The 15,690-nt window shown below is 45.5% G+C and overlaps 1 protein-coding gene across 1 annotated transcript in view; it reads right to left on the bottom strand.

Annotated features, from left to right (window-relative positions):
- LOC144799451 (fatty acyl-CoA hydrolase precursor, medium chain-like) overlaps positions 1–15,398 on the bottom strand; it is a 211,976-nt gene extending 196,578 nt beyond the window's left edge. The window contains exons 1-2 of the mRNA XM_078670767.1: positions 15,103–15,398; positions 12,557–12,705 (exon numbers count right to left, since the gene is read on the bottom strand). Of these exons, the coding sequence (XP_078526893.1) occupies positions 12,557–12,635 (79 nt within the window). The 5' untranslated portion in view covers positions 12,636–12,705; positions 15,103–15,398. The remainder of the gene's footprint in view (positions 1–12,556; positions 12,706–15,102) is intronic.
- Positions 15,399–15,690: the final 292 nt, after the last annotated feature.

The raw sequence follows: 15,690 nt of genomic DNA, 5'->3' as shown, positions 1-15,690 counted from the left end.
CAAATGGAGCGATGTCGAGGTTTCAAGTATGTCCTTGTAGTTGTATGCGCTTTGTCCAGATGGACAGAAGCATATCCAGTCCCAGATTACACAGCCGCGACCACTGCCAAGCAGTTGGTTCGTGAATTCTTCCCTAGATATGGACTCCCTAGAGTCGTATATTCTGATAACGGTCAGCCATTCTCCTCAGAGTTAATGAAGCACGTTTCCCTGTTGTTAGGGTACCAGTGGAAGTTTCATTGTGTACGCCATCCAGAAGCAGCTGGACTAGTCGAAAGGCATAATCAGACTCTGAAAATCCGCATTGCAAAAGTCTGTAAAGACAAGGGTGTGGACTGGTTAGTAGCTTTGCCAGTCGCTCTGTTTTACATGCGTATGGTCGCACATTCCAGATCAGGTCTGTCCCCGTATGAGGTCGTTTTCGGCCGCCCCCCTAATATGTGGGGTACTCCTAGACCCCGAAGTATTACCGATGTTTCATGTAATATGCTGACAGATTACCTAGCTTCCTTGATGTCTGCCCTCAACTCATGTCGTTCACAGGTTGCTGCCGCATTTCCAGACAATACCGAGGTGGCACCGCACGAGATCGTTCCAGGCTCCCTTGTAATGGTCCGAAATTTTGACAGATCAAGTCCGCTGGAACCACGTTGGAAGGAGCCACGTCAGGTCCTCTTGACCACCCGAACTGCCGTCAAGTTGGAAGGCAGGAAGGGGTGGGTCCACCTTTCTCATGTAAAACTTTTCAAAGGACCGAAACCAGTCTTCAAAAACATTTCCAAGAACATTTCCCAGGATTCGAAGGATTGCCAGAACATTGTTTTAAAGGACTGTCCCGCACAAGACATTATTACAACCCCTCCCTTGTTAGAGAAAACTCCGCAACAGGAGTATAAGTTAAAGCTCAGGTCTAATAAGTCAGCCAGTTTGATTGTATAAGTCCTCCCCTAGGTGAAACGGTTAGACTGTTTCTGACATGTATAAAATAGACCCCCATAGTGAGAGAGTCAGTCAAAGCTCAATCAAATGTATCGTTTTTCTGAGTTTCATATTATTCATCAGCATCATGACTTCCTGCACCAGCTATGCTTTCTATCTGTGTTTTCCAGTTCCTCATGTAAATATGTCTGCTCATGCTACAGTAGAGCACACGTTTAGTGATCTGCCTCCTCACGAATATTCATACCGCCTCGCTATGCGTAATAACACATTTATCCGTATGTTACATTACTCACACCAGACCAGCAATGCCACTAATTGTTGGGTGTGTGGTCGACTCCCCCCTTTCCAGACACCGAAGGGAGTTCTGCCACTCTTTCCTTATCCATTCTCACACAATGGTTCGTGTGGAGCATGGTCCACGTTAACGTCATCCTCAACAGATATGTCTTTTCTTAACAGTACATGTTTCCCAGACAAGCAAGGTCTCCCCCACAGAACAGGTTCAGATTTAGAAAATGAAGTATATAATTTAGGTAATTATTCGTCGAATTTCATGGTTCTGAATGTTCAGTCTGATACTACTCCAGACTCACCCGCTATTTCAGTACTACCAGTCAAAGGCGAATTATGTGTCCGTAGTTATGGTTCTGTACATATAGGTCATAGTGAATGTACTACTGTTATCCAGTATAGTGACGGTGGGGAATCTATTTTCAAAGCTTCACGTCATTCTTATTTTATTTGTGGTCAAACTGCATATGTCCGTCTGCCCCTCGATTGGGAGGGAACCTGTTACATTGCTTTCCTACTGCCACCTGTTTTTCTAGCCCCACCTGACTATCATAGGAATTCTTTCTTAGTACATACTAGACACAAGAGAAATCTCCCGATTGTCGATTTTACTGAAACCGCCGCAGAGCAATTCATTGATATTGATAAAGGTGTGTTCCCTTATTTAGGTACAGTTGTGAATAGTAAGCTCATTCGTAGGTTAACAAGAACCCTTGAAGCAGTAGTAGATGAGACTGCCTCCGCTCTAGGTAACTTAACTGAAGAGCAATCCTTTATGAGAATTGTCGTTTTACAGAATCGTCTCGTCCTTGACGTCATACTGGCCGATAGGGGCGGGGCCTGTAGAGTCCTCGGATCCAGTTGTTGTATTTTCATTCCAAATAACGCGCCGTCTGTTTATTCAGCTATAACCAGACTCCATAAAATTGCCCATCTGTTACACCAAGATCCAGGCACCTGGACATGGTCCGGTTGGTTCTGGAATATAATTTCCGCATGGGGTTGGAAAGTCCTGTCCTTTCTAGGTATTGCAGTAGCGATCATATTTAGCTGCTGCCTCTGTATACAATGTGGCCCTGCGATTTGCAGTATGTGTGCTACCTCTTGTATTCCCAGTCCCAAGCCCTGTTCTAAATCCCGTTCCAAGACAATTCGAGACGAGCAAATGATACTGTATGAAATGATAGATGGTATCATGAAAATTGATGTTTCCTGATGGAAACGTAGTGACAAGGAGGGAATGTGGAAAAGTAAATTTTGCCATGTTCTGTGTCCCTACGCCTCATCCATCATATGTTATGTGTGCATGACCAATATGCATATGTTATTCCTCATGTCCGATTAATGACGCAATTACAGTTGTGTCCACCTCTAGTATGATAGTTTCCAGTCCTCGTGAATACTACGAATATCAGGCCTATGTAAAGTTATGTTGCCACGTTTTCAGTGTGCACGTTATTCAATTATAAAGTCTCCGTTTCCAGGCCTCAAAAGGGCCCGGACCACAGATTCAGCTCCTGTCTCCTGAAAGCCTCGCTGAGGAGCGATACAGCCCCCACCTGTATCCTCGACCCTTCACTTACTTCCTGCCTTGCAGTGCCCGGTGCACCCCGGCTCTGCCTCTGAGTCTGCCAAAAGTATGTTATAGTTCCTGCTATCAGTTCAGTCCTCCTCCTTCTGCATTCCTAAGCTACTGAACTGCATCAATAGTTTCCGTCATTGTCTAGCCTTCTCGTCTCCATGTTAGAGAAATACTGTATTTAATGGTCATTTAGTATTCTTCTTCACGCACTACATGTAGAATAATGCATGGTCCAGTCTTAGAAATCAGGTTAGCCTCTCCCCTCATGACTTCTAGTTTATATCAACATGTTCCCTAAACATTAGATACCAGATAGGGTTTAGGTACATGTCGCTCCGACCCTCCAGACTCTAGTCTCTGCTCCTAGCACAGAGTTCGTAGCCCCCAGCTTCTCCTAGTAACACGTCATTACTAGTTTTCGCGCACCATTAGGTTAGAGGTCCCGGCTCCTTAGGTAGCCCCCTCCAATGTTTCCGCCCATTCATGACATATTCTGTTACGTTTTGCATCACATGTCTAAGTAAACTCCCAGTTACACCTCTTATTTCTGTTATCTCTCGCGACTGCTACGCGTCACGCCTTCTACTCCACCTACCGTTACGCCTACTGCAATGTAATGCTATGTGTTTGCGCTATGTATATAAGTCAATGTTTTGTTATTAAATGTTAGCGCGCTCATCCCAGACCCAGCCCCGGCAGCTGCCAGGCCTTATTGTCCTGTTCCCATGCAGATTGTCCTGATCCTGTCCTTATGCTGTAATAAACCTGCAGAAACTCCTACTACCTCGAATCTTGACTCTTATTTTATTGAGCTATCTGTTATGCTATAAGTCTAGTCAAAAATAGGGTATTATTTATTTATTTACCACACCTCTCAAGGGTGACAGACATAGGGGCCGATTAGGATGGCGGATGGACTTTGTCTGTCCGCCATCCTGTCGTGGCAAGGGACCGTCCGCAATAATGGCGGAGGTCCCGTGCGTTGAATTAGGATGCACCCGCCACAAGGGCAGGTGCATCCCGCATTTTTAACATTGCAACGGGCGGTGCTGAAAGCACCACCCGCCGCAATGCTAAAAATGCATGTTGTGCATTTCAAAGCACAACATGACAGGCACCGCGTGGAGCCTGCCATGTTGTACTTTGAAACGCAGGGGGGTACCATAGGTAACCCCCATGTGCACCCCCCACCTTCCCTTCACCCCGGGGGCCCGCAACGGGCCCCCAAAGAAAAGACCGTATGCCTTTCCATGGCGGCAATGACGCCGTGGAAAGGCATAGGACCGCAGGCATCGTAATATAGTTGGCGGTGTCTCGCAGACACTGCCACCATATGTACGCACTTTTTCTGCCGGACGAAGCGGTGGACGGTCTTCCCGTCTGCCGCGGACCCCCCAGCCATCCTAATGTGGCGGGGGGTCATTTCAGGGAGGATGGCAGACGTATTGCCCCCGCCAGGCCGGCAGTGGCTACCGCCAGCCTGGCGGGGGCAATCCGTCCGCCATCCTAATTGGCCCCTACATTTGTATCATGCAGGGGTCTGTCTGTTGCAGGTCTCCGGCCCTCTGTTTCAGTGGCAGTGCAGGATCCACCTCCAATTCAGAAGTGGTTTCACCGGGTCAGTCTTGGGGTACTCTGTTCTCAGAGGTGGTAACCCTTGATCTACTGGTCCTCCTACAGTGAACTGTCTGAACCTCCTTCTCCTCCATCTGAGCCTCCGTACTTTAAACCCAGAAACCTGAGCTTTTAGGCTAATATGGGTGGCTGCTTTTCCGAGCTTCTCTAACAATGGTGGTAACTCATTCCACCAAAATGCATTCAGTGGTCATCGGAAGAATAACTATGACCCTCCTCAGGGTCACCTTCCCATCTCATTCCAGGGACACCAGAACCATGTGGAGGAAGAAATTCTGCCCTTGGGCCTGGGTTACCCTACAAACCTGTTGGTATATTAATCTGGATAAACCCAGTGAAGTGTAAGTGGGGCAGGGAACAGCTCCACCCCAGCCATCATGTTGACATCTAGTTTCACTTTCTAGGAGGAATACACAAAGCCCAAAAGCAGAGCCATTCACAGTCATGTGACACAGCATGCCAGCAGAGGCATAAATGGTTAGGGCATGAAAATACAAACTTTCTAAAAGTGGCATTTTCAGAATTGTGTCTTAAAATCAAATTTTATCATTAAAGGAAATTTTAAATTATAATTCAGGTCAATCTAAACAGGATGGTTCTACCTGCTCCCAATCAAAATGTAGCACTTATTTGATGTAATAAGGCAACCCAATGTAAAACTTTGAGTTTAATAAATGAGGTTGTTGCCTGAGGGACATGTGAGTTCTTTTCAAGCAACAGCCACAATTGTTTTCCCTTAGAACCATAAATGTCAATAAATTAACCTATGCTTAACCGTTTGGTAGCTTGGGAAAAACCACATTCCACTTTTAAAAAAACAGAGTAAACTTTAATAAATTATTTGACACAAAAACGACAAAAATGCAATCAGTCTAAACTGAGGCAATTTCAAAGAATTAGCTAAGTATAGCGCCTAAAAGCACAAAGATCCACATGCAGTCATCTGGTCACGCTAGATCGGTGGAAAGTCACAGGTTCAGGCTGACCACGATGTTGAACTGGCCAGATACAGGGACCAGGTTAGTCCCACTGAAAAAGTTACCTTCTAACAGACCGGCGCAAATAGTTCAGTTCAAGGTGGAGGATGCCACGAGGAGCAAGGACAACATGGTGGATGGTCGTCACTGTAGTGCGAAGATCCTGTCGAGTGTTGCGGATGGTTATTGCTAGAGCTTCATATTGGATGTTACCACGGGCTGTTGAGGCCGTAGTGTGTGATCGGATCACGTGTTGCTGGCCATCACTGAAAATCAATGTAGCGTGAAGGGCTGGGTTTATTGGAGTTTTATGTTGCCAGTCGGTGTGGGTGACAAGATCTTGTTGTGAACAGGTCAGTTCACGGTTGTGAAAAACCCAAAACTTGAGGATTTCCCCTATGTTTTCAGAGGACAGCATTCTGATGCCAACCAAGGGTCCAGGGCCTGGGGAGGTGCCTCTTGGGGATTAGGGACTCACTCTTGCAGAGACCAGCAGGGTTCAGGCAGATTCAATTGCAGCAGGTCAGCTAGGCAGCTGCAGAGATGTTTCTGTAGTCACTCATGTAGCCTGGGCTGAAGGGAGCAGGTCAACAGGGGTCCAGCTTTGAAGTGGGAGTACCTTCTAGACTTCCACCCCACATCTAGTCCTGGAATGTCCTTCCTTACCCTGCCATGGCTCTAAGGGGTCAGGGGTGACAATAGACTAATGTGAAAGCCTCTATGAGTGTGCTGAGGAAGCTCGTTTGAAGGGCAAGTGACAGCTGCGTCCTCTCCCATCCTGTCAGGATGACCCATCCTGCCCACATCTAAGCCTCCATTGTGAAACTGTCTGGAAGAAATACACAAAGCCTAACTGCCAACTACACCTACTAATGTGACCCAGGATACAGGCTGCAGGCACCAAATGCTCACAACAGGAAAATGTCAACTTTCTAAAAGTGCCATTTTCAGAATTGTGACTTAAAGGTTTTAAATTACAATTGAGTGTAGACATGACAATTCTACCTGTTCCCAATCAAAAGTTATCACTTATTAAATGAAATAAGGTAACCCAATGTTATCCTAAGGGAGAGGTATGCCTTACAGTAGTGAACAACGAATTAGGGAGGTTTTTCAATACCAGACATGTAAAACTTAAAGGTACATGTCCGCCTTTTTAAATACACTGCACATTGTCCTATGGGCTATTTAGTGCCAACCCTGAGATGACTTATATGTTATAAAAAAGAAGGGTTGGGTGTGGCAAATGGTAAATTGTAGAAGGTTGAAATTGCAGTTTAATACTGCACACAGGCTGCAATGGCAGACCTAAGACATGTTTAAGGGGCTGTTTAAGCGGGTGGCACAATACGGGCTGCAGGCCCACGACTAGCATTTAATTTACAGGCCCTGTGTATATGTAATACCACTTTACTAGGGACTTATAAGTAAGTTAAATGTGCTAATTGAGTGTAATCCAATGTCTCCATGTTTAGGGTAGAGAGCAGAAGCCCTTTAGCACTGGTTAGAAGTGGTAAGGTGCACAGACCTCTAAGACCAACATAACTGAATTCAGCAAAACTTGAGTGAAGACAGAAGGTTTGGTGGAAAACCACGTCAAGGTCTAACAGAGATGTGGGCCTTACAGTAATGAAAATCGAATTTAGGAGAATTTCACTCCAAGAACATGTCAAACTTAAACCCATGTCCTACTTTTTAAATAGGATGCACCATGCCCTATGGGCCTTTAAAGCCTACTTCAGGGGTGATGTGTATGTATTAAAAAGGACAGTGTAAGATTGGCAAAAGGATTATTTTGCCAGGTTGAAAGGCAGTTTTAAACTGGACTACAGGCTGCAATGGCGGCACTGAAGGAGGATTTAAAGTGCTACTTTAGTGGGTAGCATAATGAGTCCTGCAGGCCCACTAGTAGCATTTCATTTACAGGGTCTTGGGTCATGTAGTACTATATACTAGTGACTTACTAGTAAATTAAACGTGCCAATTATGTGTAGCCAATTTCACTCTGTTTCAGGGAGAGAGCACAAGTGCTTTAGCACTAGTAAGCAGTGATAAAGTGCACAGAGTCCTAAAACGAATGCAGAAAACAAAATCGGTGAAGGCAAAAGGTTTGGGGATGACCCCTCAGAGAGGGCCAGGTCCAACACACAATGTACCTGTAAATTTCCACCACCCAAAATATTGTTGAATAATGGAAATGTAAGCGTAGTATGTAAGTGTAATGGGCTCATTACCATACTAATTAATGTTGAAACCTTTTATAGCACATCAAAGCATGTATGTTCCTTTGTGGTTCAGATATTGACTACCATTTAGACTGGCACACAAATGTTGCTTATGGTAAACAACAGGTTGTGGACCCCTGAGGTATAGTATGAGCTGTAGCAGTGCAATCTTGACTCACACAGAGGACAGGTACAGCATCAGTAACAGTAATGGCAGTGTGGGGCTTCCTCATACACAACAATAGGTAACACTTGAAAGCAGTAGTGCAAGATCCATCATGCACAAAGAACCTGTGTGGAATGGGTGGCAGCAGTGTAACTCTGCATTATACAAATTGCAGGCAAACAGTAGTCACAGCAGTGAAGTCTTCCCTAACACCCACAGATCAGACAGATAATGGGTGCAACAAGGAAAGCTTCACAAGTATTTATAGAAGTACATAGTGAAATACATCAATGTTACTTTTCCTCATAAACATCCCAGGTACAGCACATATGGCTGCAGTGTAATCTTCCTTCACACACACAACAGAACAGTCACTGCAAGATGGCAGACAGCTAATCATCTATTACACACATTGATCAGGTGAACCTTAGGCCAAAGCAGTTCTTTACATTCAGAACAAGTTCAGCTCATGCAAAAAAGTGCAAGCTTTCCTCCCAGATGGAATAGGTGCGATATAGCAACATGTGTGAACAAAACTAAAAATATAGACAATAGTAGCCACAGTCATGTACTTTGCAATAGGAAGAATAATGCAATGTGTATCACTACCAGCATGCCCTGTACTAGGAAGAAACATAGCAATATGTCACGCTAGAATCATGTACTATCCAATGAAGAAATAATGCACTGCGCCACGTTATAATCAGGTACCGTGCGTTGAAGAAATAATGCAATGTGCCACGTTACAATCATGTACTCTGCAAGGGAAAAATAACGCAGTGCGTAGTGCACCAAGCATGTAGTTTGTCAGGCACAACTGAGGTCAGGCGTCATACGACAGTTCAATAGTTCTTTAGCAGAAATAATGCAAAGTGTAATACGACAGTTTAGGTGCTCTGTTAACAGTGCCCCCAATATGGATCAATGATGACACAAAGGTACTGCTTCTCACTCCGGCCCCAGAACTGCTCCTCCTTGGGCCAGCACGGGCCAAGATCCGAGCTGAAGCAACAGGCTTGGGCAGCTGACAGAAGTGAGAGGCCAAGACAGTGTCCCACTGGGCACACACCCTACCCCAGGTGGTGATCCATGTTACCTCGGGTGGCGCGACCACACTCTCGGGCCGGCGGCTCAGCTCCTCCGGGGCTGCCGGTCCGGGCTGCTGCTGTTTCACTCCAAGGGCCCAAAGACCTTCCGGAGGTCTCAGTGAACTCTGAGACCCGCCCTGAGCACTGTGGAGACTTACTTCAGATTCGATGCACACACTACTCAGGCACTCCTCACCAGCGTCTCAGGCTACACCTCGAAACGCACTCTGCATGTCCGAGACTTGCCTCTTCTCTGGTGCTCACAAAGACCCAGCACTCTTTACCGACACCTCTGCTTGTACCTCGACAAGCACCCTGCGCATTAGAGTCTCTCCTCTTCTCCCGGTGCACACGATGTCCAGGCGCTCCTCAACAGTGCCCTGGCCTGCACCACGACACGCTCTCTGCGCGTCCGAATCTCACCTCGTCTCCCCGTGCACACAATGACCAGGTGCTCCTCATCAACGCCTTGAACTGCACCACGACACGCACCCTGCTCGTCCGAGACGCAGCTTGCTCCTGCATGCCCACAATCACAAGGCACAACTTCTGAGGGTCTCAAGCTGCAAAAGCAAGCGCACACCCTGTTGCTTGGGACTTCTCCGGAAACTTTTATGTTCATGTATTTCCAAACAGGGAGCCAGCTCACCTCGAGGTACCCTTGGGGTTACAAGAAACAGCACAAAGCACAGCCTTCTTCAAGCAGGGGGACCCAGCGCCTCCAAGCACAGTCCCAACAGCCTCTCCCTTGGTTAGAACAGCAAACTGCAGACCAGTCCCAGATCACGAAGCAAGGATTGGTCTTTCCACAGCAGTCTCTTCAGTTGCTCCTTCTTTAGCAGAGGTTCCTCTTGACCATAGAATGGGTCCAAACCTTTTCAGTCTCAATCCATCTGTTTTATTCCAACGTTCAGGGGTTTCAGCTCTCATAGTTATACTCCTTAATGTCTTTGAAGTTTGTTTGTGCTCAGGGGTCCTGACCCCTCCCTGAATCAGTTATGGGTGTCTCCCTCCCAGTCTCACCTTTTTCTCCCTTTTTACTGGGGGTCTCTATCCTTAATCACTCAGCAGGAGATGGGTCAATTGGTGTATAGCACCAGCCTAGGCCTTTTCACCTCCCGGGCTTCTCCTCCCCCCTACTCTCCAGATGCAGGGCAGCCTGGTGCCATCTCAACCCCTCCCTAGATCAAGACATCTCCCAGATCCTCTCACCTCTCATATCCAGACAGACAATCCACATTTCAGCAGAGAGACACAGAAATACCTAAAGCACAAAACTCAGCCACTTTCTAAAAGAGTGGTTTCTGAACACACAGTGATAAAACCACCTTCACAGAAAGATGTGTTATGACACTGTGAGTTCATACACACTAAACTTCACCTCATCTCCATTTTAAACTTACAGGCAACTAGGCTAACAAACACAGCATCCAGCCTCCCCCATTCCGTCCTATGGGCAGGACGGCGTTTCAGCAGTGAAAAACAAAATGGAGTGTTTTTCACTGTCATGACATAACACACCTTAATATATGTCCTGCCTTTTACCTACACTGCACCCTGTCCAGGGATTACCTGGGAACTACCACAGGGGTGCCCAATGTGTATGCAAAAGGGAAAATCAGGCCTGACAAGTGGTTGCACTTGTCAGGACAACATGCTAACTTAGCAAACTGCACGCAGGCCCTACACTGCAGGCCTGAGTTCCCTTCTCCGCAGGCCTTTGCATTACTAGCCCTGGAACACACAGTGCACATCAGTAGGGACTTTACTAGTAAGGCAAACATACCTATCATGGCCAACCAAATACTATTACACTTTACATAGGGAACACTTGTACTTTAACACTGATCAGCAATGGAAAAGTACCCAAGGCATCTAAACTGGCAACTCTATGTCATGAAAACGGGCCAGGGGGAAAGCAAAAAGTTTAGGGAACTTTAGCCAAAAAGGCCAAGTCCTACATGTTCCAAATAAATTTTTCTGTGAATCCTTATTTTTTGCAGTTTAGACAATAATACATTAGTATAGAGTTTGTGTAGTCTATAGGGTGCACTCCTCGTTCTTTAAGGCTCATTTAGAACTAGTGCGGTTCACCAAAAATATGGGAGTGTGGCAGCACCTCAGCTCTATCCATTCACTAACATAACCGCATCTGGATGGGTCCTATACAGATATTTTTACAGTAAAACGATAATTAGCTATGCAGACTGAACTGCATACAATAGGCACTAATTTCTGGGAAGTTTTCCTGTGCAAAATGGCTGATTATTAATAGTGCCAAAACAGTAGTTGCATCTTGGATTTTTGTGAATCTAGGTTCGACTCTGCTTTAATTTTCTGGTTAATGGTCACAGGAGCCCCATTTTGGGAAGAAAAAAAACCCTACCCTATGTGCCCTGTTGATAGGTAGACAGGTAGACTGCACATTAAAGCACCAGACAGAGACCCTGCGGATTGAAGCATGGAATGGGACTCCTGCAGTCGTCAATACAATTATAACTCTCTGAGCTGTGTCAAAAGCGTGCAAGTGTGCAAACATAGATTTGACACCCCCATTTGCTCATGTTTCTGTCACTTGTATGCATAATCATCCGTTTGTTCACATGCCTTCTTTTGTCCGCATATTGCATTTTTTATCAGTCATTTCAAGCTGGGACAGCTTCACAAATAGAGGTGTGTGAACTAGTTTTTTCACACCTACACATAGTTCATGATAAAGCCCATGGTTGAGCATCACAACCCTTTGGGGCATATTTAAGAACACGTCACACAGTGCAGCAAGTTGCTTTGATGTTCTGCGTCGCATGACAAGGAAAGGTCAGGAATGCACCATATTTAAAAAGTACAGTGCATTTCTGCCTTTGACCCTGCACTGGCACTGGCTCCCTTCAACCGACCCAGTCACCCTTGCACCTTGGTGCAAGGGGGTACAAGGGTGCCTGCATTGTAAGGAGGATTGTTTTTACAATACAATCCTGAGAGGCGTGTTCCTCTTTCTATGTGTGCTTCAGAATGCAGCACTGATAAAAAGAGGACGCAATAAAGATATTTTTCCTCGTTATGCCTCCTCTGAGAAGGCATATCTTTTGCCGCATTCCTAGGTCTCCCAGTAATCTGGGAATGTGTCAAAATCCATGGGAGTTATGTGGGAACACCCTGCCCAGGGCAGGATAGCACAACACTGTGCTGCGTTACTCCTGATTTATGAAGCCACTCAGGGCCACCAGGGGCCTGCAGCCCCCGCGGTGCAGGAGGGCTCTAACCCTCCAGGGGGCCCCGTCAGCCCCCCACTTCTGCTGGGGAGCTCTAGATTGTGTCCGGAGGGGGCCCCTTCACGTACCGTGCAGAGGGGCCCCCTCAAGGTTCGTTACGCCACTGAGGGCCACGTAAGGTGTCCTTGCGTGGCTTCATAAACTGCATGTTGGACTTGCGTCGCTCTTACACCACGTTGCGCAGTGCAAGAGCGACGCAACCACTCATAAATATACACCTTTGTAACATTTACTTAGCCCACATTTGAGCTAGTTAAACGTCAACAATGCATGCAAATGGAAACTTCAAGTTAATAACTCATCCCTTTTGCAAGGACATTAGCTGAAACGAAATATTGAAAATAGCAAACCTAACATTTAGGACAATATGTATCTTACCTTTAGATGCATTTGCTGTCCACAAAACATTGACAACGAGATAGAAAAGAAGGAAAGAAGTTCCCCAGCAAGACCACATTTCTCTGGACACAAGTTTACAACGTTCTTTCCATATAAGTCCAGGGGGTAGACAAATGCGTGCCTCAGGGCTGTGGAAAAAGTGATGCGGAGTGAAATAAAATACAGTTATGGTAACACAACAGCTCAAATCCATCATCTCTATGAAGTGCAGTCAATTCAATTTACCCGCCTATGAAGCACCCTAGCGGGCCGATTCAGGTATAAATTTGTTGTTCAACGCTCATCGGTTTACACCTATGTTTGAATGAAAATTTACACATTTCCAGACTTCTTCCAACACTTCTGGGAAGCCACAACATTCGCAGGCTCTCAGGAGTACGCCTCTGAAGCTTTTGGGGGGATCTCGTTTATACTATTGCTACGGCATTTTTCAAGTGTAAATTTACGTTGTCTAATTATTTTCTCGCCGCGGAAGGGAATATATTTCTCCTGGGGCGAGCCCAACATTTCTTCCGTCAAATATATGTTGGTGATGTGCTTCCAATGCCGGAAAATAACTCACTATTGCCCTTGACGTGGTTAGGTTTCTGGGGGCATATTATCAAGGACCGGTGTTAAAATTATCGCTGTTTTATTGGCAGGAAACTGCTGATAAAACAGCGATAATGGGCTTGATAATACGCCCTTGTTAATTCCCATAGTAGCCCATGTTAACATCAGAACATGGGGTTCTATGTGAATTAACAAGGGCGTATTATCAAGCCCATTATCGACGTTTCATCTACAGTTTCATGCCGATAAAACGGCGATAATTTTAACAGCGGTCCTTGATAATATGCCCCCCAGTCCTTTTATGGGCCAAGAAAAGGTTTTGTATACCCACTAACTTAGAGGTTTGGTATTTTGAAAACACATCTTAAACAATTCAAGGCTTCCAATGCCAACTATCGCCTAAAGGAACATATTTCGTCCCCATGAAATTACACCATGCTCATGCAATATTGTGAGTAAATTGATTTATGAGCGTACACTTATATTTTAGGGGCCGGCTTGACTGATTAATTCAGAAATCACCATTTGCAGGTGTTCTTATGTGTTTAGGAGATATTTGGAACTCAAATGTTCCCAGGAATTCTCCTGGAAGCAGCAGCAGTTGAGATTTCCATTCAACAATAACTTGTAGGCATTTCCACGTGTAATTTGAAATACTGCAGAATGATGTATTAAAAATGACTTATGAGTGCAATTCCACTAGTTATTTTTCTCAACGCGGGACTTTTTCTTTCTCTATTAACAAACCACTTCCCGTACCCTCATGTCAATTTTAGGGTGTTCCATTCCCATCCCAAAGCACATGCTTTTGCTCCAAACAGGAGAAGTCTCTTAACGTTTCCAAGCATGTACTGGGTATAGAAAAAATATTTGTGGATACCCAAAAACTCACTTGTTTGTGAGTGAGCAGAACTTTCAGGGAATCCCAATGTAACTTTAAAACATACTAGGGTAATACAACCTGAGAGAAATATATTTGCAAGTCCAAATTCACATGTGTAACTACAAAAGCTGAATGCGTAGTCAGAAATCAGGCCATTTGCACTGTGTATAATAAGGCTGTCATGGGCCCTAATACATGCGAAGAAAGTGCCCCTTCCCAATCATGCTACTACAATGGAGTGCTTAATTTGAGCGGGTGGTTTCTGGTGCTGGTACTGGCACTTACTTGTCAACGCCGGCACATATAAGAGTCTGCCACATTGTGGCACGGTTTGTCCAATTTAGAAACTAGCACAACAACAGTTGTTCATTAATTAATATACATTAAAGTCACTAATACTTGCTGCCCAAGCCATTCTTATAGCTTTAGGGGCCTGGAATAGTCTGAATTGTCACACTTGTAGGAGTGTGAAGGTCAGTAGTTGTGTTGTTACTGTCATTGGCAGCCCTGGCAGGGGCAATGGGTGGCACTTGTTTTACAAATTAAGCACTGCTACATTGGGATGCAAGGTGTATCTTCCACCCTGGTGCCACTGCACCTGATGCAGTATTAAAAGCTACTCCCCTGCATTTGCTCTTTTAAGAATACACTTTCAAATGGCGTCGCTACTCGGACTGCATTCTTAAATCAAAGGGCTTTTGAATCGGGCCATTGTGGGCATAAACAAGGTCACGTTGTAACTGCCAAGCATAGGGTTTCGCCGGAAACTGTACAAACAAGAGAAGCTTTGCACAATATTGAAACCTCTCCAGTCAGACATCTCAGAGGGGACATTGTGCAAGGGAACGTTTCCTTAGTTTTCGCAGCACTTCAGAAACGACCACTTGTTTCTTCACTTAAAAAACAGGATGATTATTTCTCGAATGTTCCTATTCTCGAGCAGACCGTTAAATCTCTACTGTTCTATTCTTAAAACTGTGAGACACGGGGACGAATTTTGTTGAAGTAGTTAGTTCACGTGGGTAGCTTTTATAGTTCGGCTAATTGAAAAGTACATTTTAAACGGGTTATATGTAGCGACGTCACATACCTCAGTTGCTCTTTTTCTGACTCTTTCTCTGGCTGAAAGGTGGAACGCGAGCCCGCGCTTTTATATCGGCTGCTCAGGTCAAAGTCTGGCGCTGCCTCCTTGGGGGATACGTCAAGGAGTCACAGTCACGCTCTACTGCTGATAAAAGATTGCTTTAGTGTTGAGTCAGATATACATTACTCCCTTATCAAGGTCATGCTAGTGTAACGTCATAAGCAACAAACGAACACAAATTCTCTTTGTTACCTCCCCACCCACACATACATTAAGCCATCAGTTTACTTTCCCCTCACTGCTCTTGTCACTTCCTGATTGGCGCCTACCATTCATGTGCCGTGGCTGCCTGTACACCGGAACCCGCTCAGAGGCACCAGCCCAGCTGCAAACCTACCCACTCATTCCAACAATGCTGCGGACAACACTACAAGCCTTTTCAACCCTTTGACCTACTCATCCTTTGGCGAGTCCGGCTGCTCAGTGGACCAGGACTGCTCCACCTCAAAACCTTCCTTATAGGTCTCTGAGCCCAAGAAACTGACCCTCTTTAAGTACAGCTGAGCCTCGTGATCCTTTTTCTTGTAATCTAAC

This window comes from Lissotriton helveticus, chromosome 12, assembly GCF_964261635.1.
Source record: "Lissotriton helveticus chromosome 12, aLisHel1.1, whole genome shotgun sequence".
NCBI classification, from domain to species: domain Eukaryota; kingdom Metazoa; phylum Chordata; class Amphibia; order Caudata; family Salamandridae; genus Lissotriton; species Lissotriton helveticus.
This window is presented reverse-complemented; position numbering and strand designations above follow the sequence as displayed.